General features: G+C 40.4%; 1 protein-coding gene across 1 annotated transcript; it reads right to left on the minus strand.

Moving 5' to 3' along the window:
* Positions 1-685: 685 nt before the first annotated feature.
* On the minus strand, positions 686-19,264 carry LOC127791499 (uncharacterized). Its single transcript, XM_052321414.1, has 5 exons — positions 19,002-19,264; positions 2,997-3,248; positions 2,046-2,189; positions 1,278-1,964; positions 686-1,112 (listed from the first exon to the last, which is right to left on the minus strand). Exons 1-5 carry the CDS (start codon positions 19,110-19,112, stop codon positions 891-893), a joined length of 1,416 nt encoding a protein of 471 aa, XP_052177374.1. The 5' UTR covers positions 19,113-19,264; the 3' UTR covers positions 686-890.
* Between the last annotated feature and the right edge of the window lie 317 nt (positions 19,265-19,581).

A 19,581-nucleotide genomic window follows, 5' to 3' on the forward strand; every position in this document is an offset into this window, starting at 1 on the left:
CTGGTTTTTGTTTTTGCTTTTTTGATAAATTAATAGTATATTTTTTAAATAATTATTACCTCACAAAATTAAATAAATTGATCGTACATTCTTTGAAATTTACATATTTAACCTAAATTTCTTATAAAATTTTATTTTTATCAAATTAGTTGTAAATTTTTTTGAAAACGTAGTCTCATTTTTAAACTCTAAATCTTATATATGAAAAAATTTAGTTAAGTTAATTTAAGTTAAAATTATTTTTAATATTTATTTATTAAGTCAAATTTAATACAAAATAAAACAAACCCATTGTCCATTTTAACTAAAAAACTAAGTTTTAGCAAAGAAAAATAAAGATGAAAGAAAACCATAACCATACATTGTTTAACTTTATTTTTTTTATTATTGAATTTAGTTTTAGTTAACTTAATTTAATAGATATTGTGAATATTTTTAACTTAATTTAATTTAATTTAAATGGTCTCTTATGTAGAGGAATCTTAGCTATTTAAGAAAAGCTTAAGAACCAATTCGACAAAAAAAAATATATATATATATATATAGAAATTATTTAGACAAATATGTAAGGGTATATGATTGATTTACTTAATAAATATAAATATATCAAAATTATAACCACAGAGCCAACATGCAAATCAAATATCTAACAAGCCAACCCTTTCCTAATAACAATAGGAACTAATGAACGTTAAGACTCAGATGCAGCCATATATATTTTATTAAAATTGACCACATATATATATATATATATATCGCATCTTTCTTTACCTTCACTAAAATACGAGGGGATTTACACATTGCAAAAGACATGTTCGCACTCCAAGCAAGAAGAGTAGAATTGAACACAAAGATCTGGCTGGCTTACAGAATAAGTACAAAGCAAAACTCTAGCTAATGTTGCATTCATTGTTATTTTCCTCCTCTCCTGCGAATCCTAAAACATAAGCGGCTTCATCATCTTCATCACTCTCAATGTCACCTCTACTGTTTCTTCGTTCATCATAAGCCAATTGTTGTCTTCTATGCAACCGCAAAACATGCATGATTACATCGGGAGTAAGTATAACGCGCGATTGGTCCTCCCGGCCTCGCTTGTTAGACTCCATAATCTGTTCGCGGCAAACAAAATTACAGGAACAATATGAAATCTGAAACTTGGGTACCCGAAACGAAACGAACAAACTGTAAAGATCGAATGCCTGAAGATATATATATATATATATAACATATAGAGGCTCCGAGTTAAATAGAATTGTAGAACATTTGGATGGTACCTCTTGCACATTGTGGGGCAGGGGAAGAACATCGCTCGACACAGGAGCCCAGATCTTTATAGTTTTCTCTAGGCCAGAGCTAGCAATGATAGGCATACGTGGATGGGGCTCGAGTTGATTCACTATCTGCCGTTCACCTACCATCAAGCGCACGAGCTTACCTCCTTTCTTCTTCCAGATAAATATATGACCACAATCAGATCCGCTCATGACGTATTCACCATTAGGACCAAAAAAACTCACTCCTTTAACTGTCTGTGAATTCCTATGCCCTGAGTAAGCTTGTGGCTCGTCCAGTTTCTGCGAATCTGTCTGTGGGCCAGACAATGGGGAGGGGCCCATTCCCATGTTCTTCTGAAATAAATAAATGAGCTCGTCGTTGTAAGAGACGAGCAGTTCACTTGTATTTGAGTAAGCCAATGCCGTTATGCGAACATCATGATTCTCGATCAGGTGGTGAGGGCAAAAGCTATTCACCGGTGCATCTAAGTTACTTGAAGCATCCCATCCATATTTCCTAATATCATAGATGCGAGCATATTCATCGGAACCTCCTACAGCAAAGTAATTTGGATTTCTTGGGTCAATCACAATAGCATTCAACCTAATGCTGCTTGAGCTCTGTTTGTTCTTGGTGATTGACGAGCAACAGAAAAGTTTTCTGGCTGAGTTACTACGCAGATCAAACTGCAAAAGAAAGATGGATTTGGATAGTAAAGTGAAAATAAGAGAAGCTTCTACAACTGGAATATTAATGATTTAACATACATGTTGAACAAAGCCATCCTCGCCACAGCTATAAAATACATAAGGACTTCCAGGCTCCAGAGCAAGATTATGCACCCGACCATGGTGCTTTCCCAACCTTTTTTTTTCTACGTCACCATTATCCAATATCTGACAAAGTCTAACCTGCAAAATGTTCCCAAGGGTAAGAAAGGGAGAAGTGTTTGCATACAGGCAAAAGAAAGACAAAGTTTTGTTGGTTTGAAGCAATGTTAGGCCAGTAAATATCAAAAAAGAATTTTTGTTCTTAGATGCCAAATACTAAAGAACGGGTGCAGAAGAAACAAAATTTATAAAATTTCCATTCAGCCCCAGCCCTCTATGGTCCCGAGAATCTCAACGATCTGGGTTCAGATCCATATATCCTGTTTCCGAATTTGCTTCATCTAGGGCCATTATCCTATACAAATAAGAAACTGAACATAGGTATCATAACTGTCAATTCCACACAAAATTTCACATTGTTCAGTAGTTCTTCTTAGTGGTGTCTCTTGTTATATTTGCAGGAATTACTGGAAAGCTACACCAATAAGCCATTGCTTAGTCCAGTAGTAAAAAGTAAAAATGTAAGCTACAAAGTCTAAGGCCTGCTATCAGTCTGTGAGTCATTTTTTAAAATAATGTAAATGCTGAAGCCAGTAGACTCATTACCCACCCATCCTTCCTGCATACAAGATATGATTGGCTTATTGCCTCTCGAAATAGGTAATTAACCAATGAGCAGCAGAAACTTCACTCACAACCAAGGCAAACTATAACCAATAGAGGTAAATGTTCAAGAGATGACTTCTCAAATTACAAACAAACTGTAAGATGCATATAGAACACAACTCTAGGATTAGATGAAGCGCCCCCCCCCCCCCCAAAAAAAAAAAAAACGGATAAAGGGAATATTTATATACCAGAGAGGATTGAGGAAATATGTATAAATACCTGGCCATCAGCAGAAGAAGTCACTATTTTCCGATCATCAGTAAAGGGCATGATCTTGACCTGAAATATGTTATCTGAGTGGCCAGAATCATATGAAAATTTCAATTGTTTAGTTTCCCAATTCCAGAACATAACTTGCTGATCGTCAGAACCTGAAACAAGAATGTCGCCAAAGGAGTTGAACTGAATTGTGTTTACACAACCCTCATGACCATTTAACTTCCCATAAAAATCAATTTTCTTGACAAGTACCTGTACCAAAAAAGCAAGAAGAAATACATCAAAACAGTTTATTCTATATAACATCAATATTTGGCCAACACAAATATGAAATTGAAAAGACATCATTAGCACTACAAAACAAAGCACATGTTTGGTTTTTTGGAAAATTATTCAGATTTATATTAAAGCTTATGCTTATATAACAACTTAACCACAAAACCAGGTCCAATTCAGAGAATCAGAAAACATATATTCTGACTTCTTGTTTCCAATATAAAGTCATGCCCAAATTCAATACCACTGTTGTTTAACAACAACAACATACCTAGCTTTTATCCTACTATGTGGAGTAGGTTACATGACTTCTAGATCTCCAGTCATTTCCATGATTCTTTCTATGGCCTTTTTCTTCTAGAAGACCCTGTCAAGCCTCGAGTATGAGGCTTGGGCAATTTTGGAAGAATTGGGAATTTGAGAAAGAGAGGAGACGGAGAATTTGAATTAAGAAGAGGGAGAGAATCAGAGAGAGAAAAATTAGGGAGGGAAAGATCCGAATGTATTCATTGATAGATCCCATCCTCACATACAATGCCCATTTATAAGCTTGCCCAACAAGTTGTTATCACAACTGATTCCTACAAGTGGCCTAGGCGGAACCGCCCACACATGCAATCTGTTATAGCCATTCTGTTATTACTGCTTATAGCTATGCATCTCTAGTTTATTACACATAAGCCACTAGGCTTGTGACAGTCCCGGCCCCTTAAAAGCTTCCTTGTCCCCAAGGAAGGTGAGTAGCTGAGCAGTGCGTGGAAATTGACTCAACAGCTGGGGAAGGTATTCCCAAGTGGTATACTCCGGGTGACGGTTGGACCATTGAACCAAAACTTGGATGAGAGGTACGGGGCCCTGATGGACTACTCGCCGGTCGATGATGGCTAATGGTTCCCCGTCGCTATCGGCCTCTTTGATTGCAGGAGGTGGTTCGGAACTCATAGTAGCGTTAGGCTCGATGAACTTCTTCAATAGGGAGACATGAAATACTGGGTGACATTCCACGTGGGGAGGTAATTGCAATCTGTAGGCGACTTGACCAACCCGCTCCAAGATGAGAAATGGCCCAAAGTACTTAGGACTGATCTTGGTGGGGGTGACCTTAGAAAAAGAGGATTGTAGGAACCGTCGAACCTTTAAGAAGACTCGATCGCCTACTTCGAAGTTTCGGTCACTTCGTTTGCGGTCTGCAACTTGTTTCATCCTGTTGTTAGCGATGGCCAACTCTTGCTTGAGGAGTGAGATCATCTCCTACCGGTCTTGCAAATACTCAGCTGCATTAGTTCGCACCCTATTGGTACCCGTCATGGTAGGTATTATAGGTGTCTGATATCTGAATAGAGCCTCAAAGGGAGTTTTCTTGATAGTGCTATGGTAAGTTGTATTATACCACCACTGAGCTAAAGAAAGCCACTTACCCCAACTCTTAGGCAGAGCAAAACACATACATCGCAAATAGGATTCCAAGCACTGGTTGACCCTTTCGGTCTGCCCATCAGACTTCGGATGGTATGCTGATGACATGTGTAGACTCACCCCTAAGTTCTTGAACAACTCCTGCCAGAAGTGGCTGGTAAATATTTTGTCTCGATCTGAGACGATGGATTTAGGTAGGCCATGCAGTTTGGCCACTGTATCAATGAACACTCGAGCAATCTCCTGGGCTATGAATGGGTGAGTGAGGCTAATGAAGTGAGCAAATTTGGTCAGCCAATCGACCACAACTAGAATCGCGTTTCGGCCTTCTGATTTGGGCAAGCCCTCGATGAAATCCATGGATATCTCCTCCCATGCCCTGTCTGGTATAGCTAGTGACTGTAACAATCCTGGATAAGCCACTTGCTCATGCTTGCATCGTTGGCACGTCATGCAAGCTGCCACATACTCCATAACTTCTTTCTTGAGGCCAGGCCAAAAGAACATCTGTCGAACCCGATAATAAGTAGCTCGAACTCCCGAGTGTCCCCCTAGTGGAGAGCTATGTACTGCCTGTAAGATCTTAGCTCGTAGTTCCCTGTCATTGCCCACAACCAATTTGCCTTTGAACCTGATCAACCCGTCGGCCATAGAATATCCCTGCTCATTGGTGTGCCGCACGGCTAATTGGGTTTGGAGGGATTTGGTCCAATCAGACTTCTCATAGCTTCCAGTAATGTCTTTGACCCAGTCAGGCACCACAGCGGTGATTGCCTCACATGCCCCTGCTTCTGATCTCCGTGACAGAGCATCTGCCACAATGTTTTCCTTTCCCCGCTTATACTGTATCACGTAATTCAGGCCCAACAATTTGGAGATTCCCTTCCTTTGCAAATGCGTATGCAGCTTCTGTTGGAGGAGGTGTTTTAGGCTATCATGGTCAGTACGTATTATGAAGGGGGCTCCTTCCAAATAATGTCTCCACTTGTCAATAGCTATAATCATGGCTAACAGTTCTTTTTCATACACACTTAGCCCTCGGTGTCGAGCAGCCAATGCTTGACTGATGTAAGCGAGGGGTTTCCCTTCTTGTGTCAGCACTACACCTACCCCGATGTCGCATGCATCAGTTTCCACCACAAAAGCCTTAGAGAAATCCGGCAGTGCCAAAACTGGGGCTTGTGTCATCGCCTTTTTTAGGGTGTTGAAAGCTTGCTCAGCCTGGAAATTCCATCCGAAGTTGTCCTTCTTAAGTAATTCAGTTAATGGCTTACTAATCACTCCATAATTCTGTATGAACCTTCTATAATATCCTGTTAAGCCAAGAAATCCCCTCATCTCCCTTATTGTCAAAGGCTTGGGCCACTCCAACATTGCTGTAATTTTACTGGGGTTGGTACTGACCCCTCGGCCAGAAATGATATGCCCTAAATAATCCACCTCATTCTTTGCAAAGGAACACTTAGAGAGTTTAACAAACAATTGATTAAATTTCAGGATTTCAAATGTGATTTGCAAGTGGGCTAGATGTTGTTCGAGGTTGGGACTGTAAACTAAAATGTCATCGAAGAAGACTAAAATAAATTTCCATAAGTATGGGGCGAAGAGGTGGTTCATAAGGGCCTGAAAAGTGGTTGGGGCATTGGTGAGCCCAAATGGCATCACCCGAAATTCATAGAGGTCTTGGTGTGTGCGGAAGGCTGTTTTATGGACGTCGGCAGGGTTCATTCTAATTTGATGATACCCTGCCCTCAGGTCTAGTTTCGTGAATATGGCAGCACCATTTAGCTCGTCTAATAGGTCTTCAATTAAGGGAATGGGGAATTTATTTTTCACGGTAAGGTTGTTTAACTGCCTATAGTCTATGCAAAAGCGCCAAGTACCATCCTTCTTTTTGACGAGAAGAACGGGTGAGGCGAAAGGGCTTTGACTTGGTTGGATAGTAGCCGTTTGGAGCATATTTTTGACTTGTTTTTCAATCTCAGCCTTCTGATAAGGGGGATAACGGTAGGCTCGAACATTTACTGGCTCAGAATTGGGTTTCAGAGGTATAGTATGATTAAACAGATTGTAATACCCGGGAAATTATTAAGAGAATAAATGATATTTAATGAAGGGTATAACTGGAATTATCGAAAGAATAAGGCTATATGACACACTAACGCAGTCTTAGATGATTAAATCAGTCGGAGGAAGTAACCCGGACCTTAGATAGCTAAAGAAAATTGTACAGTATCGATAAGTGATTCGAATTATGATTTTTAGTGATGAAAGAAGTGGGATCGGGAACAGTTTTCGGTACAGCTGTCGACCGGGCTGAGAAAACCGAATCGACGTAGGAAACGTCCAGAAGATCAACAGAGCACGTCAAGGACTAGTATTTAATGTGTAGAACAACCCTTAAGCGATTTTAGGTTGAATCAAAAGGATTTAAGGTCAATTTGACCAGTCGGGCCTAAGTGCAGTTTTCTAATTTTGCCCGAGGGAGGTCAAAACGGTAATTTTTCAGGAGTTTCGAGGGCCTAATGAGATGTACCAAACTTGCGGGACGTGGTGATATAATTGGATTTGTTAGGGGTGCTTTGGAAGGGGGCAGAAATGTCATTTGGAAAAGTTAAGGGGGTGAAAGTGCAAATTATCAAACTTGCATAGTGTGAACACAGCAACCAGATTTCGGCCGCCGCAAATCTTTGCTCGTGGAGGCCGATCTCGGCGAAGGGACGGCCGAGGGATGACTGGGGGAGGTTGCAACTGGCAGTAGAAAGCTTGGGGACCAAGCTTGGCCGGCGATTGGTCGGAAAATGGCTGGGTTTTGGCTATAAAAAGGCAGCCGAAACTTGAAGAATTTTAGCATCGAATTGATCGATTTTGGGAAAGAATCGAAGGCAAAGGATAAAGGGCTTTTGCTCCTTGGGGTATGGGCATCGTTTCTGGAGAATTTGGGAAGCAATGGTGTGCGTTTAATGGCCGTTCGAAGCACGGTCGGAAAACCCTAGGCGGACCGTCGCGAGCCACCTGCAACTGGCCGTTTGGGCCACTTTCCGGTGGCCTTTCGGCCTGAAGTTGGTGCCGTTGGGATCGACTTGCAAAGGGCTTCAAGGGGTGGCCCTTATTTCGGCCATCGGAGCAACCGCCGGAGACTGGTTCAATGAGGAAGAAGGTGGCGTGTGCAGTCACGCGCCAGCCTCCACACACACCCACGCGCCAGGCGCGTGAGGGCGCGTGAAATGGGCATTTTGGGTATTTCTTCTTCTAGTATTTTTAATTAATTATTTTAGGATTTATTGTGTTGAAATATTTCGGAAAATAGTTGAATAAATAATTATTTTGGAATTATCGAGGAGAAAATTGGGAGAAAATAGAGAAAATTATGGAAAATTGAGGAAAATGGATTTTAATGCTTCCTTAATTAAATATGGTGTTTATGAAGTATTGTGGCTCGAGGTTGAGTATAAGTTCAAGCATTTGGGATTTGGCACGCAAACCGAGGCGTTGCACGAGGATCGAGGCGATCTGAATACATTCGAGGTGAGTGGTTTGATTCCAACTTTTCCTTGTCTTGGAAGTGTTTTTAGGTGCTTGTGGTGAGTTCTAGTGAGCGGTTATACCCTCCTAGACATAGATTGTTTTACAAGGCTTTTGCTTATGATCATTGTGTCGATATTTGCTACATTGCATTAACTGTTTTATTTTAAAATGTTGGTGCATGGCGTGTAAATTTTCATATCATTTAATTGCATCGTTGGGTCCGTATGGGGCGGGATGGGGTCTATTTGAGATTGGGACAATGTTAATCCAGGTGAACGGGTGTCACACTGGGGCACTCGAGGGAATAATGTTAAACCAGGTGAACGGGTGTTACGACGGTGCACTCGAGGGATTAACGTTGGACCAGGTGAACGTGTGTCACAGTGGGGCATTCGAGGGATTAAGTATGTCAAGGTGATATCTCGAGTTAGACGTGTCTTGCATATTTACGTTTGTCTGAGTATGCCATGCTCGTGTGTCTCTCATGCATTGTATGAACTGTTTTATGCCGTCACTTAGATGTTTATCATCTAACTTGGGCTATGCCCCTGGAACGTTTAATGTTCCAGCCAGGAACTGCTGCGAGGGCAAGGATGTGACCGGTTGAGGGCCAATGGTGCTTAGTTTGTTAAGTCGCTGTAACGTTTGAAGGATTTAATATGCATTTCAAGTTGTAAATGAACAGTTGTATATAGCAATTTTATCATTTGATCTGTATTACGTATTTTGCTATGGAAATAAAATGTAAGAACTATGGTGTTTTGGTATTAGTGTATCCGCTGCGTTGTATTAAGACTCGTTTAGTTTAAGATTATTGATCTTGATAGTTAAACGGACAAGACTGGGGTTCGCGGGGTTTTGTTTCTGCATGTGAAGATTGTTCTTGAAATACCGCGCGTGTTGAATTTAAAGGAAAAAAAAAAAAAGAAATCCCGGGAATACCCTTATAGTGACATGCCCGGCGAGATGGGGTGTTACAATTGGTATCAGAGCCCTAGGTTAAAACCCTAGGACGATTTGGCTAGGTTGTTGAACTTAGCATGATTAGAACTATTGAATGAGAACTTAGAACGGGATTATGGATTCTAGGAGACATTCGGAACATAGTCGAAAATGGTATGGAAACTCTAGAAATGTGAAATTTGAGGTTTTCAATTTAAATATACTTTAAGCGTTAAGTGGAGATGAACAAGTTCTATTCACATCTTTTGGAAATTAGGAAACCAATAATGAGGGTCGTCGAAATGAAAGAGATATATGATCCAAAACCTTTGAGGAATAAATACTTTGGTGATTCTGGTACAACTTGAAGTATAGTATAAATCTCCTTTGGAAGAATCTTAGTGAATCGTCTTAGTACCCTCTCGATTGGGACATGTTAAATAATGATGACGTCATGCCTTGACAAAGATAAGTGAAACGACGGAGATTATTAGGAGAACCTGTCAAGGGCGTGGAAAAGAAGAACGACTTGAAGATTTTAAGGTTAAGTTAGATGTCCGAATTGAGGATTTAAGAAGAACGGATTCAGTTAGGGCTAACTAATGAAAATCCCGAATGGAGACTTAAGGGGAAGGGAACTAGTAAATCAAAAAGACAAAATCCCTGCTTGGAGATTTGGGGATTTTCGATTGAAGTCTTTGAGGTTATTAATTGGAGAATACTAGACCTTGCTAGGAGATAGAACGTCAGGTTGGGAATTAGCATCCAATGATGAGGTTCGAATGCAAGGTTGGTTCAGTAACCTTAAATTGAGGATTCGTAAGATCTGGAAACCATAGATTGAAGATCATTAGTCGAAATCATTTTTGCTAAATGTTGGGATATCTGGTGATTAATAAGAGTAAGTGAGTTGGGATCTTTAGTTTGATATGATATAATCTGATGATAAATTAGGTTTGTGAACAGATGATATGAAGAATCGAGGGTAGGAATGACTTGATATAAATATCGAGAAATGATCTGCAGTAAGCAACCTAGGATGATTCGATAAGAGCTTTGAGAATAAAAAAAAAAAAAATTGAGTTAGGAATCCGAAATTGTTGATGAGGATATTGAGATAAAGAAACCGGAATTGTTGATAGTGGAAATAAGGAAATATTACCTTAAGAAAACGACTCATAAGAACGAATCGTATGTATATGGTCCCATATGTTATTCAAGGACAAAGAGAGTCAAGGTGTGGATTTGAGTTTGATGAAGGTTTTGGGAAATGATAGAAGTAAGAACTGTATCGGGGATATTAGTTTAGGATTAGACAAGAAAAACGAATCGGAACTAAGTAAGGGTCGAATTCTTGTTTAAGGTGTTAGAAGTTTTTCTCGATAGTAATTAGCTTGAATAAAATGCTCTAGGTTATAGTGGAAATTTTCCTTTTGAGTAAAATCTTGATGATATAGGATTTTGGAATTTCGAATAGTGACTACGAGACAAAGAGGGATCGACCGTAAATTGGCTATAGTTAGGATCAAGTTATGATCGAAAGTTATTAGGTTACGAAACGTGAAGTTCGCATGTTTTGGGAATTAGAATTTTTTTTTATTTTTTTTTTGGGAATTTGAAAGAATATTTTGGCTTGTCAAGAATTTGCAAAATAAAACCTTACTTGATAATCTTGAGATCAACGATAGATTAGAGATTCGTGATTTAGGACGAACCTTGGAGATTAGGAAATTTTGGGATAAGAGAATTACGAGTTTGACTATGATGTTTCTAAGGAAAATTTACGCGTACTGTATACACTTGGAGACGAAAAGATATTTCAACTTATGGAGACAATGCTATTTTAAGCTTGAAATGACCTAGTCGATTTAAGAAGATACAAACTCAGAGAAAATAGTTAGCATAACGATGATTATCAAGGACTGAGAGGTAGTCATAAAAGTCTTGGTTTGAGTTTTAAGGCACCAAGCAATGAGATAGGCTTGCTAAAGCTTGATTAAGCTCGTAAAGATATCTTGGGATTTGATTAGGTCTTAGCAAAATTGAAGTTGGTCCTAATAGATTCAAAGCAATAGGAATGATTGACATAATGACCTGTATAGTGAGTGTTAGTTGAAAGTCAATCGAGGAATAAAATCTTGTAATAGATTAAGCATACGGCTGTGACGAGAATATGGTTGAATGATCTAGTGTAAATTTAAAAAAATGATAAATTGGAAATACAATTGATGTTGGAGTGTTTAATAAATTATGAACGTCTGCAAGAGCAGCAACAAGAGCGCGAGGTTCCGTCACATGCGTAACAAATTTGGAGAGTAAAAGAGATTAAATTATGAGAAAGAAATCCGAAGTCTTAGGAATGGTTAGGATAAGGGTGCTCGATAGGATTGAGTGTTACTCTGGAAAGGAACATTAGGAATCTAAAAGATCATGGAGTTGGATTAGTACCAATAGAACCACTGTAGCTCTCAGAAATGGAATGAGGAATTCTAGCATAACGATAACACCATCGATGTTGGTTTGTAACAATGGATCTGAGCCTAGGGACCAAGGCAGAGGACTGGTGGTTGGCTCATGGTTTGGGGTATGATACCTACGAGTCGGAGCAACACAGTGAACTGTGGAGACGGTCAGGTGCCAAAGTTTGGGCGACACTGAGGATGTTATGTATGGTTTAGAGTCCAAGTTCCAAGGGACCAGAGCATCGTGGTAGGATCCCTAAATCACTATGGAAAGGTTGAAGGATTGGAAGATGACCTAAGCAGGTTAATTGCTATGTGGAATATGGTAGTCAATAATCAAAAGAGAATCGAAAGAAGGAAAAGTAATCTCGAGTGACAAAACAATGATTGGCAAGCTATTAACAAGATTTGTAAAGGATTCTTCTAGGATAATTACGTTCATGACAGAAATTCGTAAAGTAAGGTTACTAAGAAGTGATGAATACACTCGGGAAATTCAAGAGTTGTGGTGAAAAAGTAATATTGCTCCTAGGTCGAGGTAGCTCCTAACTAGGAATGGAGTAATCCTTGGAATAAACATGTGCCGTGAAATTTCTTAGGAAAAAAAAAATATATATATATATATGTTTCCTGATTAAGCAAGAGGTGGGACGATTGTTTTCTAGATATAGTTTTGGGAGGAATTTAATTATTGTTATCGACTTGGCTCTTAGTTTAGTATACTTAGGTACCCTTGAGAACATGAGTTGATGGATTGAAAGAGACAAAATCAACATAGGGATATGGTAAGTTATGTGTTGATGGGTAATTGAAAGTGTTTTTCTCGAGAGACATGCTGTGATTTGAGAAAACATATGAATAAGTTGTTATAATGAAAGACGAGAGTTTTTAGTTCCACTACGAAAATTTATTTGAGATGCAAGACAGTAGGTTAAGCTATTATAATTATGTTAGGTATTGCTAAAGACCCAGTGAGAATCAAAAGCTAACCAGAAAGGTTTTCTCTTAAAGAGTTGTGTGAAAACTAGATCGCCTAAGAAGGACGAGATTAGGTCTACTCCTAGAATTGGGGATAACAGGAATCTTGTTTGACTCAATAGAGAGATTATTCTCATATGGAGAAATATGGGAAGCACCGTTGGATTGAAATGGAACACTTAGCGGTGTTAAGTTGAGGAGCCACAAATAAAGGACGTGTATAATTATGGAAGATTGTCGAAAAATTGAAACGACACCGGAGTTCTGAGCTGAGATAAATTGATTTGATTGATGGATAGTGTTTGGAAGAGAAATAGTAACATGTTAGGATGTTAGGCTGTTGTAAGAGAAATTACCCCTAATTGAGAGACTTAAATGGATAATTTGCATGACCAGCCGTAAGAGGCTGAGAAATTACCCCTAAAGATAATATGCGATCGAGATAATTGAGAGAAAAATACGCTGAATAAGTTCAATGTTATCAATTTATGTGCCATCATGGCAGCCGAGTTAGTTCAACCTTGGTGTGATCATTGGGTTGGCAGATTTAGGGGCCAGATAAAATATATTTTGGGAACACGATTGGGAATGGTACTGGGTTTTATAAATCATTTTGGGAATTGAGTAGCCGCCGACATGGAACTACAACGGGATATTCTGGAAGATCAGAAATGAGTCTGGTAAACCCAACCCTATGAAAATAAAAGTTATGAATAATTACTAGGAACTAGAAATGATATATAGGGCATTACACTTGGGAGTCATTAACACCGGTGGTGATACAATTGTCACAGACCAAATTTCGAGGACGAAATTTATTAAAGGGGGGGAGAATGTAATACCCGGGAAATTATTAAGAGAATAAATTATATTTAATGAAGGGTATAACTGGAATTATCGAAAGAATAAGCCTATATGACACACTAACGCAGTCTTAGATGATTAAATCAGTCGGAGGAAGTAACCCGGACCTTAGATAGCTAAAGAAAATTGTACAGTATCGACAAGTGATTCGAATTATGATTTTTAGTGATGAAAAAAGTGGGATCGGGAACAGTTTTCGGTACACCTATCGATCGGGCTGAGAAAACCGAATCGACGTAGGAAACGTCCAGAAGATCAACAGAGCACGTCAAGGACTAGTATTTAATGTGTAGAACAACCCTTAAGCGATTTTAGGTTGAATCAAAAGGATTTAAGGTCAATTTGACCAGTCGGGCCTAAGTGCAGTTTTCTAATTTTGCCCGAGGGAGGTCAAAACGGTAATTTTTCAGGAGTTTCGAGGGCCTAATGAGATGTACCAAACTTGCGGGACGTGGTGATATAATTGGATTTGTTAGGGGTGCTTTGGAAGGGGGCAGAAATGTCATTTGGAAAAGTTAAGGGGGTGAAAGTGCAAATTATCAAACTTGCATAGTGTGAACACAGCAACCAGATTTCGGCCGCCGCAAATCTTTGCTCGTGGAGGCCGATCTCGGCAAAGGGACAGCCGAGGGATGACTGGGGGAGGTTGCAACTGGCAGTAGGAAGCTTGGGGACCAAGCTTGGCCGGCGATTGGTCGGAAAATGGCTGGGTTTTGGCTATAAAAAGGCAGCCGAAACTTGAAGAATTTTAGCATCGAATTGATCGATTTTGGGAAAGAATCGAAGGCAAAGGATAGAGGGCTTTTACTCCTTGGGGTATGGGCATCGTTTCTGGAGAATTTGGGAAGCAATGGTGTGCGTTTAATGGCCGTTCGAAGCACGGTCGGAAAACCCTAAGCGGACCGTCGCGAGCCACCTGCAACTGGCCGTTTGGGCCACTTTCCGGTGGCCTTTCGGCCTGAAGTTGGTGCCGTTGGGATCGACTTGCAAAGGGCTTCAAGGGGTGACCCTTATTTCGGCCATCGGAGCAACCGTCGGAGACTGGTTCAACGAGGAAGAAGGTGGCGCGTGCAGTCACGCGCCAGCCTCCACACACACCCACGCGCCAGGCGCGTGAGGGCGCGTGAAATGGGCATTTTGGGTATTTCTTCTTCTAGTATTTTTAATTAATTATTTTAGGATTTATTGTGTTGAAATATTTCGGAAAATAGTTGAATAAATAATTATTTTGGAATTATCGAGGAGAAAATTGGGAGAAAATAGAGAAAATTATGGAAAATTGAGGAAAATGGATTTTAATGCTTCCTTAATTAAATATGGTGTTTATGAAGTATTGTGGCTCGAGGTTGAGTATAAGTTCAAGCATTTGGGATTTGGCACGCAAACCGAGGCGTTGCACGAGGATCGAGGCGATCTGAATACATTCGAGGTGAGTGGTTTGATTCCAACTTTTCCTTGTCTTGGAAGTGTTTTTAGGTGCTTGTGGTGAGTTCTAGTGAGCGGTTATACCCTCCTAGACATAGATTGTTTTACAAGGCTTTTGCTTATGATCATTGTGTCGATATTTGCTACATTGCATTAACTGTTTTATTTTAAAATGTTGGTGCATGGCGTGTAAATTTTCATATCATTTAATTGCATCGTTGGGTCCGTATGGGGCGGGATGGGGTCTATTTGAGATTGGGACAATGTTAATCCAGGTGAACGGGTGTCACACTGGGACACTCGAGGGAATAATGTTAAACCAGGTGAACGGGTGTTACGACGGTGCACTCGAGGGATTAACGTTGGACCAGGTGAACGTGTGTCACAGTGGGGCATTCGAGGGATTAAGTATGTCAAGGTGATATCTCGAGTTAGACGTGTCTTGCATATTTACGTTTGTCTGAGTATGCCATGCTCGTGTGTCTCTCATGCATTGTATGAACTGTTTTATGCCGTCACTTAGATGTTTATCATCTAACTTGGGCTATGCCCCTGGAACGTTTAATGTTCCAGCCAGGAACTGCTGCGAGGGCAAGGATGTGACCGGTTGAGGGCCAATGGTGCTTAGTTTGTTAAGTCGCTGTAACGTTTGAAGGATTTAATATGCATTTCAAGTTGTAAATGAACAGTTGTATATAGCAATTTTATCATTTGATCTGTATTACGTATTTTGCTATGGAAATAAAATGTAAGAACTATGGTGTTTTGGTATTAGTGTATCCGCTGCGTTGTATTAAGACTCGTTTAGTTTAAGATTATTGATCTTGATAGTTAAACGGACAAGACTGGGGTTCGCGGGGTTTTGTTTCTGCATGTGAAGATTGTTCTTGAAATACCGCGCGTGTTGAATTTAAAGGAAAAAAAAAAAGAAATCTCGGGAATACCCTTATAGTGACATGCCCGGCGAGATGGGGTGTTACACAGATGGTTTGGAGGCAGGGTGCATGGTTCCACAAATAGTTCCTGAAATTTTATAAGTAAGGGACCTAATTCAATAGGGAAGGTTACCTTTGCAAAGAGGTCGGAAGTGGAAGGGCTCTCCTGCTCATCTTTTCCTATCGTTTGAATGGAAAATAGCTGGGATATCTGCCCTTCTCCTTTCATTAGCAACTTCTGTAATTTTTTTCCTGTGATCATCTTGCATTCCCCTGCCTCGAGGCACCCTTTTAACGTCAGCTTCTGGCCTTTCAAATCCAGTGTGACTTCCAATTTATTGAAGTCGAAAGTCAGAGGACTTACTGTCCTCATCCAATCCACCCCAAGGACAATGTCACAGCCTCCTAGTTCCAGAATTCTTAGATCCGTAGAGAACTCTTCCCCTTGCATCAACCATTTAAACCCTACACTCTTATGATTGCTGTACATTTTGTTGCCGTTAGCTACCGTTACTGATAAGGGAGAAGTATTTACCAAGGCACACCCTAGTTCCACGGCAGTTGCCTCATTGAGGAAGTTGTGGGTGCTGCCGCTATCAATCAACACCATCATTCTTCTCTTGCCCACTCTTCCTTCAACCTTAATGATTTGCCCTGCATGCTCCCCTTTGAGTGCATGAAATGAAATTTCCCCTCCTTCACCGACAGGATCACCTTGAGGAACTTCTGCCTTTGTTTCTTCAAGGTCTTCTTGCCCCTTCTCTAATATTTGCTCCTCTCCACCCTCCATGTTTAGTAGCTGCTTTCTACATTGGTGGCCAGGACTATAAGGATCTCCAAATCTGAAACAGAGCCACAACTGTCTTCTCTGTTCCATAGTGGGATTTCTAATCGCCACGGTTTGCTGACTTCCTCTGGGTGGACCTGTACCTCCTGTCGCCCCTATCTCTCGTGCATGACCACTAGGAGGTAGACTAATTAACGGTCCTATTCGAGAGGATGTCCTGTTCTTTTTGTACATAGCTTCTAACGTCAATTCTTGTAATCTGGCCTTTTCTGCTGCTTGTCTAATCGTGAGTGGCATCATCATCTTTACCATGGATCTCAACTCATCGTTGAGCCCACTGATAAAGTTGGATACAAAATATTGCTCAGTCAGTGATGGTTGAGCGTTCCACATTAGAGCTCCTAACTCCTCGAATTTCTCTAAATACTCCGTTACCGTCCCTTCTTGCCGAAGTTTGTTGAATTCTTCTATCACATCCGCCAAATTCTTTTCTCCAAAACGCCTACACAATTCTTCAACAAAATCGATCAATCTCACCCCAATCCCTTGGTACCTATACCATCCTTGAAACCAAGAGTCAGCCGTATCATTAAGATAGGTTGTGGCCAATGTAATTCGCTGAGTCTCCGCCACATTATAATACTGGAAGAAACGTTCACACCGGCGCACCCACCATCTTGGCCTTGTCCCATCAAATAATGGTATCTCCAGCCTTGGCATTGGCGTGTGAGTACCAGGTTGTAATTGAAATTCCCTTACCTGAGGATCCGTGTCCACTCCTTGCTCCCGTTCCGACTCTGTTTCTCCTATCGGTCTCGGGAGTATTCCAGATCCGTTCGAATTTGGACTAGCTCCAGATCGCGGGGGAAATTCCGTTGGCAAACGGAATTGTGGTAGGGATGATAGCATATTAAACATGCTATTGATCATTTGACCAAACTGATCCATCGTTTCTCTATGCCTTTGCAGCTCGCGGTGCATGTCCTTGCGAGAAGTTGCCAGTTCCTCTCGCATTCCTTCTCGCATTGCAGTCACATCTTCCCTTCTTTGGGTGATAGCCTCGTGTGTCTGCGTCATTCCGAACTCCAGTGCTTCCATTCTTGTTTCCATTTGTTTGAGTCTCGTTCCTTCCGCCATCGTCTACTTCGCACTTTCTTGCAAAAACCACTGCCGAGGCCACTAGCTCTGATACCAATTGTCAAGCCTCGAGTATGAGGCTTGGGCAATTTTGGGAGAATCGGGAATTTGAGAAAGAAAGGAGAGGGAGAATTTGAATTAAGAAGAGGGAGAGAATCAGAGAGAGAAAAATTAGGGAGGGAAAGATCCGAATGTATTCATTGATAGATCTCATCCTCACATACAATGTCTATTTATAAGCTTGCCCAACAAGTTGTTATCACAACTGATTCCTGCAAGTGGCCTAGGCGGAACCGCCCGCACATGCAATCTGTTATAGCCATTCTGTTATTACTACTTATAGCTATGCATCTCTAGTTTATTACACATAAGCCACTAGGCTTGTGACAGTAGGCTTGGGCAATTTTGGAAGAATCGAGAATTTGAGAAAGAGAGGAGAGGGAGAATTTGAATTAAGAAGAGGGAGAGAATCAGAGAGAGAAAAATTAGGGAGGGAAAGATCCGAATGTATTCATTGATAGATCCTATCCTCACATACAATGCCCATTTATAGGCTTGCCCAACAAGTTGTTATCACAACTGATTCCTGCAAGTGACCTAAGCGGAACCGCCCGCACATGCAATCTGTTATAGCCATTCTGTTATTACTACTTATAGCTATGCATCTCTAGTTTATTACACATAAGCCACTAGGCTTGTGACAGACCCTTATAACCAAGTGTTTCCCATCAAGTTTTTCTTGGGTCTTTTTCTAACTCGTTTGTTAAATACTTGTTTCATTTCATCTGCTCTTCTCATAGGAGCCTCTGTTGATCCTTTTTTCACGTGACTAAACTATCTTAATCGTATCTAACACATCTTACCTTTATTAAGAGCCACTCTGACATACTTGATCACAAAAAAAATTGGTTGATCAGTACAAAAAGATGCAAATTCCACTTCAAAGCATTTTATGAAAAATCAAGAAAACCCTATCCCATAAAATCACCTGCAGCAAGGAATTGTTTCTTCTTTTTTTTGTTTTTATACGCTTGACTTTTACAAGGGCCATTCACTGTCACATCCGATCCAAGTATCGAACAATAAGACAGCTAAAACACACACATATATCAGAAATTAAGCGAAAAAGCATGCATCTCCAATTGACAAACACTTCTGACAAAGAAAACCCAATTCATGAAGCTACAGAAACTAAAGAATTACATAAATCACAGATACAAAAGCACGGAGAAAGAGAGAGAGAGAAAGTAGAAACCTCGGAAGCAGACATTCGGCGCGAGAAGGTTTGGGGATGAGAAAGACCCATCTCCCTCCTGAAAATCTCCAGATACCCGAATTCAGAGGCCTTGTGAATGGTTGCCTCCATTCTGCAGTGATTTGGGGAGTGTTGCTGTTGCAGCGGTTGAGAGCTTAATCAGAGGGTGTTTGTGAGGCAGAGCGAGAGGATTCTCATGGAATGGAGAGACGGCCCCAGGCCAAGACGACGTGGCGTCCGTCCGGAAGGGGGAAATAAAGTGAAGCAATTGTTGCTGGGGATTCCTATTTTATTCGGGTAAAATTAATAAATAGTCACTAACCTTAGAGTTGTACTTACTTGTTCACTTAACCTTAAATTGTAATCATTTACTCACTCAATTTTACTTATCGTTAACCATCAATCACTCTTATAACTTCATTAAATATTATAAACAAAAAATACTAACAGAATCTGACGTGACAAAAGTAAATTTAACAAACACTCACTGAACTTTAAAAATATAACTAATTACTCACTGAATTTTGCTAAACGTTAACCATCTATCACCCCGTTACATCACCGTTTGATATTGAAAAAC

This window comes from Diospyros lotus, chromosome 1, assembly GCF_014633365.1.
Source record: "Diospyros lotus cultivar Yz01 chromosome 1, ASM1463336v1, whole genome shotgun sequence".
In the NCBI taxonomy this organism is placed as follows: Eukaryota; Viridiplantae; Streptophyta; class Magnoliopsida; order Ericales; family Ebenaceae; genus Diospyros; species Diospyros lotus.

Bases quoted from the DNA above. Each gene is read 5' to 3' on its own strand.
- LOC127791499 (XM_052321414.1), bottom strand. From the start codon at position 19,112: ATGGAGGCAACCATTCACAAGGCCTCTGAATTCGGGTATCTGGAGATT. The intron at 1,965-2,045 runs GTATGTTAAATC...TTTCTTTTGCAG, and splicing joins AGGATGGCTTTGTTCAACAT to TTTGATCTGCGTAGTAACTC. The intron at 1,113-1,277 runs GTACCATCCAAA...TGCCGCGAACAG, and splicing joins TGCCCCACAATGTGCAAGAG to ATTATGGAGTCTAACAAGCG.